At 62.1% G+C, this 20,409-nt stretch overlaps 1 protein-coding gene across 2 annotated transcripts in view; it reads left to right on the forward strand.

Moving 5' to 3' along the window:
* PPP6R2 (protein phosphatase 6 regulatory subunit 2) overlaps nt 1–4,651 on the forward strand; it is a 79,636-nt gene extending 74,985 nt beyond the window's left edge. Inside the window, exons 23-24 of one of the 2 annotated variants that reach the window (XM_084272722.1) lie at nt 1,454–1,624; nt 4,319–4,651. In XM_084272722.1, the coding sequence (XP_084128848.1) occupies nt 1,454–1,624; nt 4,319–4,436 (289 nt within the window). In that variant the 3' untranslated portion in view covers nt 4,437–4,651. The remainder of the gene's footprint in view (nt 1–1,453; nt 1,625–4,318) is intronic. The other variant, XM_084272723.1, reaches the window with a different exon arrangement.
* The last annotated feature ends 15,758 nt before the right edge of the window (nt 4,652–20,409 follow it).

The raw sequence follows: 20,409 nt of genomic DNA on the forward strand, positions 1-20,409 counted from the left end.
GGGTGGGACCCAGGGGCCCTGGGCAGCCTCTGCTCAGTGTCTGTGGGGACAGGACAAGGGGCAATGGGCTCAAGCTGGAGCCCAGGGAGTTCCCCCCAATGTGGGGAAGAACTTCTTCCCAGTGAGGGTGAGGGAGCCCTGGGACAGGCTGCCCAGGGGGTGTGGAGTCTCCTTCTCTGGAGAGACCCCAGCCCCTGTCCTAGGGACCCTGCTTGGGCAGGGGGTGGGACCTTCTTCCCTTCCTGGGGATGTTTGGTTCTGCACCTGGGTTGAAGGACACAGAAGGGCTGGCTGCCACATGGGAAAGGTCTGCAGAGTAGAATCCAAGGCCACCTCATCCCACCCTGCAGTGACAGGGACATCTTCACTGGAGCAGGTCCCTCAGAGCCCCATCCACCCTGACCCTGGATGTCTCCAGGGATGGGGCCTCCCCCACCTCTCTGGGCACCCAGTGACCCACCCCCCTCAGAGGGAAGAGCTTTCCCCTCATCCCCAACCTCAATCTCCCCTGTCCCAGTTTAACCCATCCCCCTGGTCCCATCGCTCCAGGCCCTGGGAACAGTTCTTCCCAGCTTCCTACAGGCACCTCTCAGGGACTGGAAGGGGCTGGGAGGTGCCCCCAGAGCCTTCTCTTCTCCAGGCTGGACCAGCCCAGCTCTCCCAGCCTGGCTTCACAGCAGAGCTGCTCCAGCCCTGGGATCATCTCTGTGGCTCCTCTGGACACTCCAACAGCTCCATGTCCTCCTTGTGCTGAGGGCTCCAGAGCTGGACCCAGCACTGCAGGTGAGGTGTCCCCAGAGCAGAGCAGAGGGGACAATCCCCTCTCCATCTGCTGCCCACACTGCATCCGATAGAGCAGCATCGGTGCCCAGCCTGGGTGAGAACTGCACTTTGCCAGAGCCAGTTGAGGGAGCAGGAAGTGTACTGGGAGACGTTGGGTGATGGAATGTGGCCCCTGAGAGGTGACCTGGAGGCTGGACCAGAGCATCTTCTGAGGCTGCCCTGCACCATGGCGCTCACATCCCTCCCTCACCAGCAGATGGGACTTCCCAGACCCTCTGACCTTCTGGAGTCTCAGCCGAATGTGCTTGGTGCTGGCACCCTTCTCCTCTTTGCTGTGCAGGGAGTGGGGCAGCAGAGGGGCTTGCAGAGGGTGTCCACAGGCAGTGGGGGTGTGTGAGGGGCTCTGAGGGTGGGATGCACCCCAGGAGACAGAGGAGAGGCCTTTCCTGAGGAGCTGCTGTTCCTTGCCTGCTTGGCAGCTCATGGATTTTCAGGACATGCAGCCACCAGTGAGCGTTCCCTGCTCTTTAATTCCAGTTTATTCCCAGTTTGTGGGGATCCTGGGTGCCTGAGCTGGGACAGGAGGAGGAGGAGGAATACTTTTTCCTCTGCTGGAGCTTTAACACCTTTAAATGACGTTTTACCCTGAACTTGGGCTCTCCCCACACAGCGAGGCAGACTGCATGGTCATCGATAAGCTGGCCATCGCGGACATGGGCACGACGAAACCATCCAAACCCCTCAACAACGTGGCGCAGCACCCAGAGGAGCACCAGAACCCCGCCAGCGCCGTCACCACCACCGTCCTCACCACCGTCACGGACACAGCCACGAAAGACAGGTGAGACGGGCAACACTCCGCCTGACCGCCCGGCCACAGGGCATCGGACTGTGCCGCGCCGCTGAGCGCGGCTACTGTGCCGTGCCGTGGGGTGCCTGGCATCTTGTGGGGTGCCCAGCATGCCATGGGGTGTCTGGCGTGCCATGGGGCACTGGTAGTACGCCTGGTGTCCCGTGAGGCACCTGGCATGCCGTGGGGAGCCTGGCGTGTCATAGAGTGCCAGCGCCTGGAGTGCTGCGGGGTGCTTGGCATGCTGTGAGGTGCCTGGCATGTTGTGGGGTGCCTGGCGTGCCGTGGGGCGCCTGGCGTGCCACGGGGTGCCTGGCATGCCATGGGGCGCCTGGCGTGCCACGGGGTGCCTGGTGTGCCACGGGGTGCCTGGTGTGCCGTGGGGTGCCTGGTGTGCTGTGGGGCACCGGCAGTATACCTGGCGTGCCGTGGGGCACCTGGCATGCTGTGGGGCACCTGGCGTGCCGTGGGGTACCTGGCGTGCCATGGGGCGCCTGGCGTGCCACGGGGTGCCTGGCGTGCCACGGGGTGCCTGGCGTGCCACGGGGTGCCTGATGTGCCACGGGGTGCCTGGTGTGCCATGGGGTGCCTGGCGTGCCGTGGGGCGTCTGGCATGCCATGGGGCGCCTGGCGTGCCATGGGGTGCCTGGTGTGCCACGGGGTGCCTGGTGTGCCGTGGGGTGCCTGGTGTTTCGTGGGGCACCGGCGTTATAACTGGCATGCCGTGGGGCACCTGACATGTTGTGGGGCACCTGGTGTGCTGTGGGGTACCTGGTGTGCCATGGGGTGCCTGGCATGCCGTGGGGTACCTGGTGTGCCCTGGGGTACCATGGGGCGCCTGGCGTGCTGTGAGGTGCCTGGCATGTTGTGGGGCACCCGACGTGTCGTGGGGTCCCTCGTATGCCGTGGGGTGCTGTTGTGGGGCATGTTGTGGGGCACCTGGCATGCTGTGGGGTACCTGGTGTGCCATGGGGTGCCTGGCGTGTTGTGGGATGCCTGGCGTGCTGTGAGGGGCCTGGCATGACATGGAGTGTCAGAAGTATGCCTGGCATACCGTGAGGTGCCATGGGGTACCTGGTGTGCCGTGATGCTCCTGGTGTCTCGTGGGGCACCTGGTGTGCCATGGGGTGCCTGGCGTGCCATGGGGTGCCTGGCGTGCTGTGGGGTGGCTGGTGTGCCACAGGGTGCCTGGCGTGCCGTGGGGCTGCTGGCATGCTGTGAGGTGCCTGGAGTGCTGGGGGGTGCCTGGCTTGTCATGGGGCAGCTGCCATGCTGTGGGGTGCCTGGCATGCCATGAGGTCCCTGGCATGCCACGGGGTGCCTATCGTGCCATGAGGTCCCTGCCATGCCGTGGGGTGCCTGGTGTGCCATGAGTGTTCCCAGGCCGCGTGCTGCTCTGGGACTTCTCCTTCCTTACCCCTGCGGAACAAATACCCTGAGAGCCCGGGGGACGGGGAGGCGCTTGGTGACGCAGGGGGGACGGTGTTTTGGGAGCTGAGGGGGTCTCGAGGAGAAACGATCCGCGTGTTTCTCCGTGGGTGTGAGGGTGAAGGTCTCATTACAGGGAAACCAACCCATGCAGCACCCCCAGGCTCCTGGGTTTGCCCAGGGGTGTGTATCAGCAGGGGGGTGCTTCCTCTCTCCTGGGGCTCAGGCAGCTGTGCTGGGAGTCTCAACCCTCCCACAGCCAGCTCATGCTTAGGTGGGATCACAGAATCACAGACTCACAGAGCTATAGGGGTGGGAAGGGCTCCCCAGAGCCCATGGGGTCCCACCCCCTGCCCAAGCAGGGTCCCTAGGACAGGGCCTGGGATCTCTCCAGAGAAGGAGACTCCACATCCCCTGGGCAGCCTGTCCCAGGGCTCCCTCACCCTCACCGGGAAGAAGTTCTTCCCCAGACTGGATCTTCAGGGGCTGGGGATAAAGCCAGACATTGGGCCACCCTGTGGGAATCTCTTTGGTGGTGAGGGGATGGAACCCTCCCCCGAGCTTTGAGCTGGCACCCGAATTGCTGCGTAACGGGGTGTCCTGGCTTCGGGCACCGCTCCTTCCCCCTCATATGGCTCCTGCCAGGACTCAGAGGAACTGTGGCACAGGGTAGCTCCTATCCAGGAGGAAACAGAGTCCCACTGAGTTGATGTTCTCACCACCACACCCCCGGTGCTGCCAGGGCCCTGAGCACAGCCCAGGCAGGGCACAGACCCTGCTGATGAGGTGCCTGGTGCCGCAGGTCCCCGTCCCACCATCACCACTCGTGTCCTTGTCCTGGGATCCTGGGATGAGCCGTGGAGTCAAGTTGGTGGGTCTGTGTCAGGAAGGTATGAGGCCAGCACGGTGTGTGTATGGCACAGCCTGACATCCAGCTCCTGGTGATGGTGGGAAGGTGCTGGGGCAGGGGAAAGGCCCCAGGTGAGGCCAGTGGGGACCCTGATGGTCACATTCCAAACCTGAGGTCGGATGCACTCATCAGTGTTGTGTCATCAACGCTCAGAGCTGACTTCTTGGGTTCTGTGTGCGCTTCTAAACGCAGCAAGTGCTGTAAAGCCTTTGGAGGGGGCTCTCGCTGGGATAATCCCACATCCCCAGCATCCCAGCCTGGTTTGGGCTGGGAGGAACCTCAAAGATCCCCTCATCCCACCCCCCACCATGGCCAGGGACGGGCTTGACATGTCCATCATCTCTTAGCAGGCGGAAGAGACAAAAGCAGAGGAAGGTTGGCTCGGATACCACGAAGAGGAAAGTTTCCAGCCAGGAAGAGAGTCAGCTGTCGGAACGAGGATGCCCCAGCACTTCCCTTCTGTAATGTTCCTCTCTGGGTTTCTCTTTAGGAAAGAAGAAGCCTTGCCCTGTGCTGAAGCCACATTAAATGGCCCTGCTTGATGCCACAGACGCAGTGGGACGTGTGTGATCCAGGCCAGGCTGCTACCTGGTGATGCAAATTTGTCAATTTTTTTTTTTTTTCCTCTTTTTTTTTTTCCATTTTAATTTTATTTTTTAATAAATGCTGCATTGATGAGAGAGCTGGCATTCAGGACCAGACACGCAGTTCCGACACCCACCAATCTGTTCCGAAAGACACTGTCTAAATGTAGCATCCATCAGTTGAGTCATCCCAGGAACCAGGGGGGTTCTTCCCGAGCGAGCCTTCTGCCTAACTTTAGCTCCTTGCCCCCCCCCTTTCCCTCTCCTCCTTGGTTTTTTTTTTGGTTTTGTATTTGGGGTTCAGTCCTATTTTCTTAGTGTTATTGCACACAGTATTCAGCTTCTCTCTCCGGAAAGGTAGCAGGTCTAACGCCGGGGCTCGCACGGCGCACAAGAGCCCCGCAAGTCGTTGTGACCAAAGTTCCCGATGGAGCTGCCCTGGGGCAGCGTTTGCACCGCTTTTTGTATAGCAATAAAGCCTTATTTCAGAGGAGGAAAAGATGCAAACCCTTTACACGGGATGAAGCAGGGAATCCCAGCTTTGCGGGGTGGGTGGGAAGTCGCTGCCCTTAGCCCAAAGCCGGAGGCCGGCCGGGCGGCTGACTCGCCCTAAGTCCCACCCGTCTCCAGAAGCGGGGACTCGTCTGCGTCCCGGCGGAAGGCTCAGCGCTCTCTGTCCCTCTGGAGACGCCACCGGTTCCGCCGCAGGAGCCCGGGGTTGGTTGGCAGTTGGGCTCTTCTCTCCGAGCCGTCACAACGCAGCTCCTTGGATCTCGTCCTCCGCTGGCTGGAGAGTTGCGCGCAGGAGGGAGCGCGGCGTTGGCCGGCTCCGAGGATCCCGACCCCGCTGGACTTGCCGCCGCGCGGAGCGAGAGCAGATATGGCACAAACAGGTTATCAGGTGTTCGCTGGCTTTTTTGGAGACTTAATGTATTTTCAAATGATTATGGAAATCCTGTTCTGTTGGGGGTTTTTGTTCTGTTTTTAACGTTTTTAATGGATGCAGGAACAGCAACACTTTTGCACTTTGTACCTAAGCGACGACATTGGAGGGTGACGCGGCCCCGGCGCCGGACTCTGCCGCTGCTCCGCGGGGAGCCGCTCACGGGCGAGTTTGGGGAGGGGGGAGGCCAGGGGGGATGTGTGTACCCCACCGCCGCGGGAGAGGAGAGTAAAGCGGTGTGGAGAAACAGACTGCGCCTGTCGCTGCCTGGGAGTGGGCTCAGGGGAAGGTGTGTGTGTGGCTGCGGAGCGCGGGGGCTTCGCTGTAGGACCCCCTCCCGAAGGACTTGGCCCGGTGTTGGTCACTCTGAGCGGCGACGGCCTCTGCTGTGAGCTGGTGATACGGGTGTGGGTGTCGGGCTGCTTGGCTGGGTGACGGCACAGTGCCAGGAGCGATGGGTGCTCCAACGCTGCGCTCGGGTGGGCAACGGCACTGGGAGTGATGGGTGCTCCAACGCTGCATTGGGTGGATAACGGTGCCAGGAGTGATGGGTGCTCCAGCGCTGCGCTCGGGTGGGTAACAGTGCTGGGACTGATGGGCGCTCCAATGCTGCACTTGGGTGAGCAACGGTGCCGGGAGTGATGGGTGCTCCAACGCTGCGCTCGGGTGGGTAGCGGTGCTGGGTGTGATGGGTGCTCCAATGCTGCACTATGGTGGGTAACAGCACTGGGAGTGATGGGTGCTTGAACACTGTGCTGGGTGGGTAATGGCACTGGGAGTGATTGTGCTCCAGTGCTGCGCTTCGTGGGTAACGGTGCCGGGTGTGATGGATGCTCCAGTGCTGCACTCGGGTGGGTAACAGCACTGGGAGTGATGGGTGCTCCAACGCTGCGCTTGGGTGGGTAACAGTGCCAGGAGTGATGGGTGCTCCAATGCTGTGCTGGGTGGGTAATGGCACTGGGAGCAATGGGTGCTCCAACGCTGCACTATGGCAGGTAACGGCGCTGGGAGTGATGGGTGCTCCAGTGCTGCACTATGGTGGGTAACAGCACTGGGAATGATGGGTGCTCCAACGCTGCGCTTGGGTGGGTAACGGCACTGGGAGCAGTAGGTGCTCCAACGCTGCACTATTGTGGGTAACAGCACTGGAAGTGATGGGTGCTCCAACGCTGCGCTGGGTGGGTAACAGCACTGGGAGTGATGTGTGCTCCAGCGCTGTGCTGGGTGGGTAACGGCACTGGGAGTGATTGTGCTCCAGTGCTGCGCTTGGTGGGTAACGGTGCCGGGAGTGATGGGTGCTCCAACGCTGCGCTTGGGTGGGTAACGGCACTGGGAGCAGTAGGTGCTCCAACGCTGCACTATTGTGGGTAACAGCACTGGAAGTGATGGGTGCTCCAACGCTGCGCTGGGTGGGTAACAGTGCTGGGACTGATGGGCGCTCCAATGCTGCACTTGGGTCAGCAACGGTGCCGGGAGTGATGGGTGCTCCAACGCTGCGCTCGGGTGGGTAGCGGTGCTGGGTGTGATGGGTGCTCCAATGCTGCACTATGGTGGGTAACGGTGCCAGGAGTGATGGGTGCTCCAACGCTGTGCTGGGTGGGTAATGGCACTGGGAGTGATTGTGCTCCAGTGCTGCGCTTCGTGGGTAACGGTGCCGGGTGTGATGGGTGCTCCAGTGCTGCGCTCGGGTGGGTAACAGCACTGGGAGTGATGGGTGCTCCAACGCTGCGCTCGGGTGGGTAACAGTGCCAGGAATGATGGGTGCTCCAATGCTGTGCTGGGTGGGTAATGGCACTGGGAGCAATGGGTGCTCCAACGCTGCACTATGGCAGGTAACGGCGCTGGGAGTGATGGGTGCTCCAGCGCTGCGCTGGGTGGGTAACGGTGCTGAGAGTGATGGGTGCTCCAATGCTGTGCTGGGTGGGTAACGGTGCTGAGAGTGATGGGTGCTCCAGTGCTGCGCTCGGGTGGGTAACAGCACTGGAAGTGATGGGTGCTCCAGCGCTGCGCTGGGTGGGTAACAGTGCTGGGAGTGATGGATGCTCCAACGCTGTGCTGGGTGGGTAATGGCACTGGGAGCAATGGGGGTGCTCCAACACTGCACTATGGCGGGTAACAGCGCTGGGAGTGATGGATGCTCCAGCGCTGCGCTGGGTGGGTAATGGTGTGGTGCCAGGAGTGATGGGTGCTCCAGTGCTGCGCTCGGGTGGGTAACAGCACTGGGAGTGATGGGTGCTCCAGCGCTGCGCTGGGTGGGTAATGGTGTGGTGCCAGGAGTGATGGGTGCTCCAACGCTGCGCTCGGGTGGGTAACGGCACTGGGAGCAATGGGTGCTCCAACGCTGCACTATGGTGGGTAACAGCACTGGGAGTGATGGGTGCTCCAACGCTGTGCTGGGTGGGTAACGGTGCCAGGTGTGATGGGTGCTCCAACACTGTGCTGGGTGGGTAACGGCACTGGGAGTGATGGGTGCTCCAACGCTGCACTATGGCGGGTAACGGCGCTGGGAGTGATGGGTGCTCAGCGCTGCGCTGGGTGGGTAATGGTGTGGTGCCAGGAGTGATGGATGCTCCAGCGCTCCTGTCTCCCGCCGCGCTGTAGCTACAGAGCAGGGTCCCGCTCCCGTGTGTGAGCTGTGAGCTGGAATCCACCTGCCCAATGTTAAACGCCGCTTCTTGTGTTAGTCAGAGAACTGAGCTGGAAAAATGGTTCACTCTTTGGAATTACAGCCTGACAGGCAGGTAGCCACCCATCTGGTTCCCAGACTCCTTCTCCCATGGGTGTGATGAGGAGCCCTGCCCTGCCAGCGGGAACACCGGCCTCACCCGGAGCTGTTGTTAGAAGCAAAGGCATCCTCAGGCTTCCTCTGGCCCCTTCCTTGCTGAGCCAGGCACGGGGTGTGTGTGGCACTGGAGAGGTGGGAGGGAGCTGAACAGAAAAGCTTTCCCCATCCCAGTCACTCTGTTCTGCTGGATCTGAACCCGACAGCGACGTACCCGCTGCTCCAGGTTATCCGTGTGAGCCCGGTGGGGTTTCCCTGCCTGCTCCCCTCGAGTTGTGAGGGTTCACTGTGCCAGGGAGCCCGTGGTGAGGGAGGCAGGGTGGGATCTCTGCGTGGGGCCGCTCGGGCGTGGCCGTGGTTGGCCGTGGCATGCAGGTGCGTGCGTGGCGCGGTGCTGTGGCGTCCTGAGTCTGCTCCCCTCTCCTTGTCCTTGGAAGTAAGTCCGGTGAGGTTCCGTGGCGCTGGAGGACGGACTCTGTTTGCTGCTGGGAGATGGATCGTGTGCTTAGCCAGGGTTGTCGGAAACAATTAGAGGGTTTAGGTTGCTAATTGGAGGCACCTAATTAAAGTCTTAACTTGGGGAGGATCGGTGCTAGAGCTGTTCTGGGAATCAGGTTCCCTTTGGGTGTTCTTGGAGCGAGATGATGGAGACTCAAACGTTGTTCCCCTGGCACAGGATGAGCGCAGCAGCTCCTGTCGCACACCGGGCGATGGCCACAGCTCTCCTCCACCCAGCTGGTCTTGGCTGCGGTGCGTGTGGTGATGCTTGTCCCCCCTCCCCAGGCTGTGGTGATGGCTGAGGCCCTTCAGGGTCAGAGGCTCAGGGCAGATGTCTCTGGCAGGCAGGATTTGATCATCAGTCTGGCTCTGTAGATCCTCAGCCGCCCTGTTGAACAGACCTTTGTGCTGGGTTACGTCACAGACGCGTCACCTCACGTCACCTCGAGCCGTGTCAGGAGTTCCCTGGAGCTGTGCCCACCTGTGATGGTGCAGCCGTGGTGTGGGGAGCAGTGACCCCGGTGGGACGCAGCACAGAGCAGCTGGTGGTGGTATCAATGTCCTCACACCCTTTGGAGATGCCCAGGGCCACGTCCCCACCTCTCCCCGCGGGTTCCCAGCTCGTTCCCGAGCTGTGAGTCTGGGTTTAAACAAGAGCTTCAGCACTGGGTCTGAGATACCCAGCAAGGAGATGGGAAAGCAGCTGTGGTACCAGGGGGCTCGTTATCCTTATTAATTCAATTACTGGTGTCTGGTTGCTTCGGGCTGAGGTTTTTACTGGTGTGGATTGGTCAGAGTGCACTGGGCTCCCCCCACGCCTGGGTTCTAGCTCCAAGTTACCCACATCGTTCCTCACCCGTGGGGTGTCAGAGCTGGCAGCTCAGTTGGAGCCGTGTGGGGGTTTCCCAGCCTGGCTGAAGTCATTCCACAGGGAAACTGGGCATCAGGTCCTGTCTGGATGTGAGGTTGAGCTTCCCATCTCCCCGGCATCACCGGGACGGGCGCGGGTTGGTCCCCACCGGCTGCTGACAGATTCACTTCCCTGGCTGTACCCCTTCCTTACCCCCCTGGCTTGCTCCAGAACCTGCTCACGAGTCCTTCACCCCGTCCCTCCTCACCCATGGGTGGTACTGGGTGGCTGCACAGGCGGGTTGGTGTGCCGTGTCGGTGTGACAGCACGTGTCTGCACTGGGCACTGTCCCTTGGCTGGGTGTTACATGTGCAGCTGGGCACCCATGGGTGCCCGTGGAGCAGGCAAGGAGCACAGCGAGTCACTGACACCACGGCATGTGAGACTGGCACCAGCAAGGCCAGTAGTACCGTACTGGGAGGAATGGGTCTGCAGGGACGTGCTGTGCTTTTACCTGGCTGAGCCAGAGCGGCTTGCGTGGTGATCCCGGTGCCGATCCCAGTGCTGGTCCCGGTGCCATTCCCAGCATCCCACATGCTTCCACACTGGGAGAGGAGGGTCTTTTCTGCCCAATTAGCTGTTAAAAAGCGATCAGTAGTTCTGGGCTGGCAGCACCTCTGTCTGGCTGGTTGGACTGTGGGACACGCTCCTTTGGATGATCCGGCCGCTCGGGCATCGTGCTCATCACAGCGGGTGGCTTGTTGGGTGTCAGACCCCCTGGGCTGGGTACCGGGGTGTTAAACTGCTGGGGGGCAGCAGGTCGTAGGGATCCCCATTGGAAAACCCAGCACAACTCGCTTGGAGCCACCGAGAGGGAGAGGTGCCGGCAGCATCCGCACTCGGGAGGTTTGGGTTTGCGCCCTTGCTGCTCACTGTGGGTGTGGGGAGGACGGTGCTGGGAGCACCAGGACGGTGCTGGGAGCAGGTGGGAGAGGTCTGGAGGTGGGTCTGTGGGTCTGGAATCCCGTGTGCTGCCCCAAGGGGGCAAGGACCCCTCTGAAGTGGTATCTGCTGGCTTCACACGAGAGCCCGGGTGCGGTGCTGTGGTGAAGGGGACGTCACGGGAGTCGCATCGGGTTTCGCTGGTTCTCAGACAAAATCTTCCCCCCCAAGAGAATTCCCTGCTCCTCCCTTGGGTCGTGGCATCCCGGGTGTTCATCTGGATGTGTGTCCTCAGCCAAGCTGGGGAGACATTCTGGGAGTGTCCTGAGCCTTTGCTGCCCGTGTTGCTCTCTTGGGAGCGGTGGCTGGCGGCTCGCACGTGGAACGGGAAAGCAGCAGGGGCACAGACTGCAAAAATACCCCAAAATGCCCCAAAACCAAGAGCATTCCCCTCAGCATCTCTTCAGAAAGGCTCTGGCGCCCCAGTAGGAAGAGTTTGGGTACGGTGCGGTGTGGATGGATGGAGGGAGGGATGGATGGATGGATGGAGGGAGGGATGGATGGATGGATGGATGGATGGATGGATGGATGGATGGATGGATGGATGGATGGATGGATGGATGGATGCAGGGAGGGATGGATGGTGGGATGGATGGATGGATGGATGGATGGATGGATGGATGGATGGATGGATGGATGGATGGATGGAGGGACGGAGGGAGGGAGGGATGGAAGGAGGGAGGGAGGGAGGGATGGATGGATGGATGGAGGGACGGAGGGAGGGAGGGATGGAAGGAGGGAGGGAGGGAGGGATGGATGGATGGATGGATGGATGGATGGATGGATGGATGGATGGATGGATGGATGGATGGATGGATGGACGGATGGATGGACGGACGGATGGAGGGACGGACGGATGGATGGATGGACAGATGGACGGATGGATGGACAGATGGAGGGATGGAGGGATGGACGGACGGACGGACGGATGGAGGGATGGACGGATGGAGGGATGGACGGATGGATGGATGGACGGACGGATGGAGGGACGGACGGATGGATGGATGGACAGATGGACGGATGGATGGACGGATGGATGGATGGATGGATGGATGGATGGATGGATGGATGGATGGACGGATGGATGGATGGACGGATGGAGGGATGGACGGATGAACGGATGGACGGATGGACGGATGGAGGGACGAATGGAGGGACAGATGGAGGGATGGATGGAGGGATAGATGGAGGGATGGATGGAGGGAGGGAGGCATGGATGGATGGAGGGATGGAGGCATGGATGGATGGAGGGATGAAGGGATGGATGAAGGGATGGGTGGAGGGATGGAGGGATGGATGGATGGATGGATGGATGGATGGATGGAGGGATGTTAAGGGATGTTCCTAACTAACACAGCAAGGAGAGGAGTTGAGGTGCTGCCCTGGTGCCTCTGGGCAGCCCAGAAGCTTTGTCCAAGACCTCACCAGGGACCGTCCTCACTGAGCAGCACCGTACCTCAGGCCAAACCTTCTGCCAGCTGCTAAGGGTTTACACCCCGGTGTGTGTGCTCCGTAGCGTTTCCATCTCAGCTGGATCCTCACTTCCCTCCTGCCCAGTTAGAGCCGTACCCCAACCACAGCCGGGGCTCTGGCAGCCTGGGATGGGCTCGGGGGGTCCCCTCTGCTCTGCTCCCACGCTTGACTTGCCGGTGGTGGTTTTGTAGTCGCTGGGAAGTTGTTTCATCGGTTGTTTCTCTTGGGCTTTGCCCTTGGGTTGTGCTGAGCACAGTCCTACGGCGGCGCCGCGCCGCGGCAGAGCCCGCTCGGGGTGTCTGGTTGGGAAACAGCTGCTGTGGGTCAGAGCCCTCCCTGTTCCTGTGCACATGGGGGGTGGTTGTGGTGGGGGTCCCGGCACTGACCGCGCGGTTCCGTGTCCCAGGGGCTGCCTGGGGGGGAGGCCCCACGTCCCGCTCCGGAGCCAAGGACCACCTGAGCTCTGCGATGCCAACCGGCGGCTCCTGCTGCCAGCTTCAGTCATCCAGGGGGTTCTGCCCCTCTCGCTCCCCCCAGGCAGCGGCCTCACCCCGAGTCACCCCCCGAGACCCCACGGGGGTGGTTGTGATGGTACCGGAGGTGCCGCTGGTGTCGGGAACGAGACAGAGTGAAACCCGCTGCCGCCAACACCGTGCTCGCGCTGTTCGCCACGGTGGGTGGTGTTCTTCCCTGTGTTCTTCCTGGTGTTATTCCTGGTGTTTTTCCTGGTGTTCTTCCCAGTGTTCTTCCCGGTGTCCTTCCCGGTGTTCCCAGTGTTCTTCCTGATGTTCTTCCCGGTATTATTCCCGGTGTTATTCCTGGTGTTTTTCCTGGTGTTCTTCCCAGTGTTCTTCCCGGTGTCCTTCCCAGCACCAGTTCTCCCCAAATCCCTTTGTGCCGCTGCTCTTGTCTCACACACCTCCCTGTGTCTGGTGTTCCCAGTTTTCTTCCCAGTGATCTTCCTGGTGGTGTTCCTGGTGTTCCCACTGTTCTTCCTGGCACTGGTTCTCCCCAAATCCCCTTGTGCTGCTGCTGTCTTGTCCCACACACCTCTCTGTGTCTGGTCACAGCTCCCTGGTGTTCTTCCCGGTGTTCCTAGTGTTCTTCCTGGTGTTCTTCCTGGCACCAGTTCTCCCCCGATCCCCCTGTACTACTCTCTTGTCCCAAATACCTCCCTGTGTCCAGTGTTCTTCCCGGTGTTCCCAGTTTTCTTCCCAGTGATCTTCCCAGTGATTTTCCTGGTGTTCTTCCCGGCACCAGTTCTCCCGAAATCCCCTTGTGCCGCTGCTCTCTTGTCCCAGACACCTCTCTGTGTCTGGTCACAGCTCCCTGGTGTTCTTCCCAGTGTTCTTCCTGGTGTTCTTCCCAGTGTTCCCAGTGTTCTTCTGGGTGTTCCCAGTGTTCTTCCCGGTGTCCTTCCCAGCACCAGTTCTCCCCAAATCCCCTTGTGCCACTGCTCTTGTCTCACACACCTCTCTCTCTCTGGTCACAGCTCCCTGGTGTTCTTCCTGGTGTTCTTCCCGGTGTTCCCAGTGTTCTTCCCGGTGTTCCCAGTGTTCTTCCCGGTGTCCTTCCCAGCACCAGTTCTCCCCAAATCCCCTTGTGCTGCTCTCTTGTCCCACACACCTCTCTGTGTCTGGTCACAACTCCCTGGTGTTCTTCCTGGTGTTCCCAGTGTCCTTTACCGGTGTTCCCAGTGTCCTTCCCAGCACCAGTTCTCCCCAGATCCCCTTGTGCTGCTCTCTCATCCCACACACCTCCCTGTGTCCGGCCGCGGCTCTCCCGGAGCGCCGAGGCTGGCTCTAAGGGAAGGTGCCTGTGGCTGCTCTTCCTGGAGTCTCCTCACATCCCACCAGTCCCCTGGAGCGGGGATGGGGGCTCAGGGGGGGCGTTGGGGCAGGGTTGGGCAGGGGATGGTGACGCGGGAGAGCGGCGGGTGGCTGGAGGTGCCACAGGCCATTGAAGCCACCCAGCTGGGTGACACACACCCACACCCCCTTGGAACCAGCCCAGGGATGTGCTGGCTCTTCCAGCACCGCTCTCCGGCACGGTACCGTGCCGTGCCGGAGAGCGGTGCTGGAAGAGCCAGCACATCCCTGGGCTGGAGAGCGGTGCTGGAAGAGCTGGCACATCCATGGCAGAGCAGCTCTGGCAGCCTTGGGCTCCCCAGTGCTCACATCCCTGCCTGGTCCCCTCCTGCCATGCCCAGTTTCCCTCCTCAAGGTGTGAAACTCTTTGTTGAGGCCTCATGACCCAACCAACCCAGGATCATGGTGCCTACAACAGAACTTGGTGCTGGGCTTGGGGGTGGCTTCACTCCATTTCAGAGCACCCCGTGGGCAGGGGAGAGCCCTGGGGGTCCCCACAGCCCGGCCAGACCCTTGTTTTGGGGGGCTCTTGGGGGTGTCAGTGCTGGGTGTGTGGCTGGAACTGCCCTGAGGCAGCAGCTGGCTGGGTGGGTGGCAGCAGCTGGATCTTTTCTCCTTTGCTGAGGTTGAGTTTGAGCTTGTGGCGCTTTGCTGGTGTGGGGGGCACCTCTTCTTCCTCAGGACAGACCCCTGTGCCTGAGCCTGGGGCTGGAACTGGGGCTGGGGCTGGAACTGGGGCTGGAACAGAGCTGGGGCTGGGGATGGAACTGGGGCTGGGGCCGGAACTGGGGCTGGGGTTGAAGCAGAGCTGGAACTGCAGCTGGAGCTGGGGCTGGGGCTGGGGATAGAACTGGGGCTGGGGGCTGGGGCTGGAGCTGGAACTGGGGCTGGAACTGGGGCTGGAACTGGGGCTGGAGCTGGAGCAGAGCTGGGGCTGGGGCTAGATCTGGGGCTGGGGCTGAGGCTGAGGCTGGAGCTGGGGCTGGAGCTGGAACTGGGGCTGGGGCTAGAGCTGGGGTTGGAGCAGAGCTGGGGCTGGAACTCGGGCAGGAGCTGGAGTTGCAGCAGGAGCAGAGCTGGAGCTGCCGACCAGGCACAGCGGCTTCTGGTGTCCCTGGGGCCGTGTTGAGCGGGGCTGGGCCCTTCCCAGGGGCTGGTTGGCTCTCTGGTCACACGGCTGTGGGTCAGGGCAGCACAGGGGGCTCAGTCTGGCTGGGTCAGGGCAGCACAGGGGGCTCAGTCTGGCTGTGGGTCAGGGCAGCACAGGGGGCTCAGTCTGGCTGGGTCAGGGCAGCACAGGGGGCTCAGTCTGGCTGTGGGTCAGGGCAGCACAGGGGGCTCAGTCTGGCTGTGGGTCAGGGCAGCACAGGGGGCTCAGTCTGGCTGTGGGTCAGGGCAGCACAGGGCTCTCTGGCTGTGGGTCAGGGCAGCACAGGGCTCAGTCTGGCTGGGTCAGGGCAGCACAGGGGCTCAGTCTGGCTGGGTCAGGGCAGCACAGGGGGCTCAGTTTACCTTACAGCACCTCAGTCATGTGGGGGGTTCACAGCCCCAAAATCCAGGTGGGTTTTGCCTGGCACGTAGGGAAACACGAGTGTGACACGTTGTGGTGAACAGAAGGGGGTAGAGCAATTAGGAGGCAACACCCTGAGTGGCAGTAGCTGGTTCCTCAGTGGGGTTGGGTGGGATGGAAGCGCTCTCCAGCCTGGCAGCGAGTTCTTCCTCCCCGGGGCTTCCTGGTGTTCTTCCTGGTGTTCTTCCCAGTGTTATTCCAGAGCTGGAGCTGGGGCTGGGGCTGGAACTGGGGCTGCTTCTCTTTCTTCCTTCCACTCAACAGCCCCAAGCGCGGGGCGGAGAGTCCCGAGTCCCGGGGGGGCTCCTTGGGTTCCCCTCCCAAACTTCCCTTCCCCTGGCACGTGTCCTGTTGGCTTCGGAGTCGCTCTGGCTGCTGCTGCCCGTCCGTCTGGTGCTGCCCTTGTGAACCCCGGAGCGAGGCCCCTGGCACCAGTGCTCACCAACACGTGCTGGTGCTCACCAAGGGGCAGAACCAGTGCTCACTGATGGGCAGAGCTGGTGCTCACCAACACGTGCTGGTGCTCACCAAGGGGCAGAACCAGTGCTCATTGATGGGCAGAGCTGGTGCTCACCAAGGGGCAGAGCCGGTGCTCGGTGCTCACCAGTGCTCACCAGTGTGCCCAGTGCTCACCGAGGGGCAGAGCCGTCCCTTGGCCGCTCCGGCTCGGCTCAGTCCTCACACTTCCATGTTGCCCCCATATGGCACAAACCCAGAGCCCCCCTCCCTGCCAGCCCCCCTCCCTGTGCCGCGGGGAGCGGAACCACGGCGTCTCCCGCGTACGCACGGTGTCTGTCCTGCTCCCAGCTGCATTCGTGGCACCGGGAGCAGCTGCTCTGAGCCAAACCCCGCGGGGTTGGGGCTGGGTTTGCTCCCCCTGCTCACCAGACTGTCCCAGTCCCTCCCCAGTCCAGTCCCCGCTCCGGCAGAGACTCGCCCCGCGTGCGTCCCGCTGGCGGCCCAGCGCCCTGGGAGCGAGCGGCCTCCGGGCAGGACAGTGATCAGCAATAACAACCCCCTGCCAGAACAACACCAGTGCCTTTGCCAGGGCCTGGGAGGAGCGAGTCCTCCTCGCCACGGGTTTGGAGCCAAGTCAGGGCCCATCTCCAGGCGGCCGGGAAGCGGGGAGTGAGGGCGGGATGCGCAGACCCACCCCAGGCTGCAGCAGCACTGAGAACTTTGGGACCCCCAGCGACGCTCCGAGTGCCTTAAACCCACCCAGAGCCCGGCACCTCCCTCCGCTTCTGCCGCGCGGTGTGTCCCCGGCGTGTCGCCGAGCTTCCAGCCTGGCTGTCTTCCTCCCGGGGCTGGGACAAGGGGCTGAGTTCAGGGGGTCAGGTGGGTCTGCAGACCCTTACGGACAGGCCGTGGGGGTGCAGCCTTCTTGGCGTTGCCATAGCCCTTCGCGTGTCGGCGCTTCGTGAGAGGAGTGTTGAGGAGCCGCCGTCACCGCGCAGCGAGTGCCAGATGGGGCTGTGCCGGGGGATTCCTTGGTCCAGGGGCTCTTAGGGCCCCTGCAGCGGAGCACTGGTGGGATGTGGGGGGTGCAGGTGACCGTGCCATCCATCCTGCTGCCGTGTGGGATGGTTTGTTGAGACCCAGAGTCAACACTGAGTTCATCCTCCGAGCGTTACAGCAGCCGCGCTTCGAGGCGCCCGCGGGAGGGGTGGCCCATCACTGAGCTGGTATTTAATAGTAAATATCTTATTATTTGAGGTGTAAGTTAAATGGAAGCCTGACCTGGCTGTGGGCAGGTAGATACCTCCCCCACAGAGACACAAACACCCCTCTCTGAAGCTTGGGGTTTGAAGGACGAGCCGTCTGTCCCTCGAGCCGTCACCAAGGGGCACCTGGGAAGCGGCCGAGGGGCTTTTCCCCGCGCAGCGCGGTGCCGGTGTCACCACACATGGCAGAGACACACAGCCCTCCGTGCTGTGGCACACGGGGCCGTCGGGGTGTTGGGAAGGCGGTCGCGTGGTCTGGGGCCATCGGTGGGTCCCCTTCTGTTGGTGGCACATGGAAGAGGAGATGGGGGTCGGGTGCTGTGGTGCCGGTGCCGTGTGTGGGGTGTCTGGAGCTGTGCCAATGTGTTGTAACAGGAAAACAGCCCCAGCTCCCATTGTACCAGCTGGCACCAGCGGGAACTGTGCCGATGCCACTGGCACCGGGGCGGCACGGCTCAGCCTGGGGCGCGCTGGTTCCACCAGCAGCGAGGAGCCCGGCAGCGGCCTGGCCGATCCATGACTCCAGCTCTCGGATCCTTGGCGCAGGCAGAGCCGGCTGCCTTCACCCCGCTGGGGCTTGGTGATGCCATGTGCACGCTGGAGGGACCCCTGGGGCTGGAAACACCCCGTGCCTGGTGGGATGGAGCTGCCTGAGCCCAGCCGTGCGCGGGCCACATCGGGCTGGGGACGGGGCGCGAGGCAAGCGGCAGGACGTCATGGTGGGGCAGCCTGGAGACCACACAGAGGGGCTCACAGAGTGTGCATCACCCCTTGTGCCGTGCTGGGGTTCGGGCAGCACCCAGGGGAGTGTCACCTTCCCCTTCCCCTGTGTCCCGTGGCTGGGGCCGTGTGTGACGCAGGGCTGGCGGGCAACAGGAGAGCCCTTGTAATTAGAGCAATTAACAGGCCTTCAGAGAGGGGGATAATTCCTGCTGCTCGTTGCTCCAGGAGCAGGTTTGGGAGCAGGAGACAGATGGGGATGGGTGCCAGCAGCTCCGGCTCCGCGTGCGGGACGGTCCCCAGGGCGGGGAAGCCGGGTCTGCTGGCGAGGTGGCACCGTGGGGCGAGGGTGAGCGCTGGGGCCGCGTCCCTGCCTCCTCCATCCCTGTCTGCAGCTGTCAGTGTATATAGGGACTATTTATATAGAGACAGACATATATATATATTTCTAAGCTCACGTTAAACCTATTTTTCTCAGAGCTTTGGGGGGGTGTAGAACGCCCCGGGGCGGCAGCGTGGCCCCTCCGGCGCGGCCGAATCCGCGGTACAGAGCACCCAGCGGGACAGGATGGGCACACGGGGCTGGGCTGGGGCGCAGCAAGGTCAGCCCAAGGTCAAACACTGTCCTGCCGAGTCCCCGAGGTGGGTGAAGCTGCTTTTGGGCTGGGGAGACACAAACACCCCCCACCCCCTGTCCGTCCCGGCATCCTTCCCTGCGAGGCTCCTGGGAACGGTGTCTGGGAGTTACCACTCCTCTTCCTCGCCTGTATCTTCACCTCGTGGCTCCCAGCCGGGTGTTGGGAGCAGTTGAGGCTCAGCCGAGCTCTGAGGGTTTGGAGGAACCTTCCTCCTGGCCGGGTGAAGCGTTTCCTGACCGTGGCCACGTCCTGGTGTGCGGTGGCCGTGGCGGCGCTGGAGGCCATCGTGTCACCCGTGTGTGTGAGTGTGTGAGCGTGTGGGGACACACGGACGTGGTGGGGGTACCCGGAGTGGGCGATGGGTGTCGCTGCCCCTTCCAGTGTCCATGGTTCCAGCGGGGTGTTCCTACAGGGTGTATCTGTCTGCTCCTCCGTCGGCTCTGGCTCGCCGGCCCCGCCAGGACGCCCTCGTTACCCGGGTTAATTTGCACTGCTCCTACTGAAAGCAATCAGAATATTAAATACCCTTTGCCACCTTATGTCTTGGTCCACGGTCTGGTTGACTCGGAGCTTCCGGAGCTGCTTCTGGAGCTGCTTCTGGAGCTGCTTCTGGGGGGCTTTGCCGTCTCCTCCATCGGTTCCTTTTCCCTTGGGCGGCGCTTGGGACGTGAGGGGATGGGAAACACGCGGCGTTCTGACTGTTAACACAACGTGCCCACCCCCAGAAACCCCACCGGCCGCCCCTCCGGCTGAAGGACCCGAAGCACTTGGTTCAACTCAAAATCAACCAAAACCTTGGCAGTTCTCATAAGGAATTATTACTACTTCCCTCTGGGAGACCTGGGGGGCTGCGGTGACTGCGATGCCGCTCCGAGCCCGGGAGCTGCCCCGTCCCTCCAGGCATCTCCCAGAGGGAGCAGAGCTCCAGCCGGGGCGGGTGCGGGACCCTCCCTGCTCCCAGCCGGGGCTCTCGCTGCAGCCACTCGTTTTGGGAGAAGATGGAGTCAGCCACCCTCCAGTACCTGCATCCCAGCCAAGGTAGAGCCAAAGGATGGGATGGGATGGGAAACCTTCCCAGGGAGCTGTGAGATCCACCACCCCGAGCTGGGGAACGGCACCGCAGCCACGGGCACCGACAGACACATTTGGGAGCCAGATCGGCCGTGCCCAGAGCTGAGCCCGGCTGTGCCCAGGGCTGAGCCCAGCTTTCCAGCCCAGCTCTGCACCCACTTCGCTCTTCTGGAGCTCCAGACCTCCTGGTTCCATGACCCCAGGGCCCAGGAAATCTGCTGGTGACCGGCCAAGCCCCAGCGGGATGTGCAGCCACTGTGCTGCCCCAGGAGCGGCCGGCCGGGGACGGGGCAGAGGTGAAGGTGCCGGCGGGGCGAGCGCCAGGGGCTGGTTCTGCCCTGGGAAACCACCACCCCGACCCCGGGGAGCCGAGCGCGGCACCGGGCTCCCCACAGCAATAAGAACCCCCCGTGCCCACAGTGGCTCCCGGGGCCGCGGCCGCACCAGGGGGCTGATCCAGGAGGGTCCCCGTGGAGTCCAGGACACCGGGGGACACAGAGATCCCACTCCAGCTCCACGTGGCCTTTTCCTCCTCACTGGGAAGGGGCAGCGAAAGGGGAGGGGGTGCCCACTGGGGTTAATTAATTAGTGCAATGACGTAGGGGAGCCTTTTCTTCTCATGATGCCTACTGCCCTTAAATGTTGAAGCCGGGTCTTTGTACGCACTGTCTGTGTATCTATGTGTAAATACGAGGGACAGATTTGAAATTACTGC

The sequence above is a fragment of the Gallinula chloropus genome (genome assembly GCF_964237585.1).
Source record: "Gallinula chloropus genome assembly, chromosome: 1".
Classification (NCBI taxonomy): domain Eukaryota; kingdom Metazoa; phylum Chordata; class Aves; order Gruiformes; family Rallidae; genus Gallinula; species Gallinula chloropus.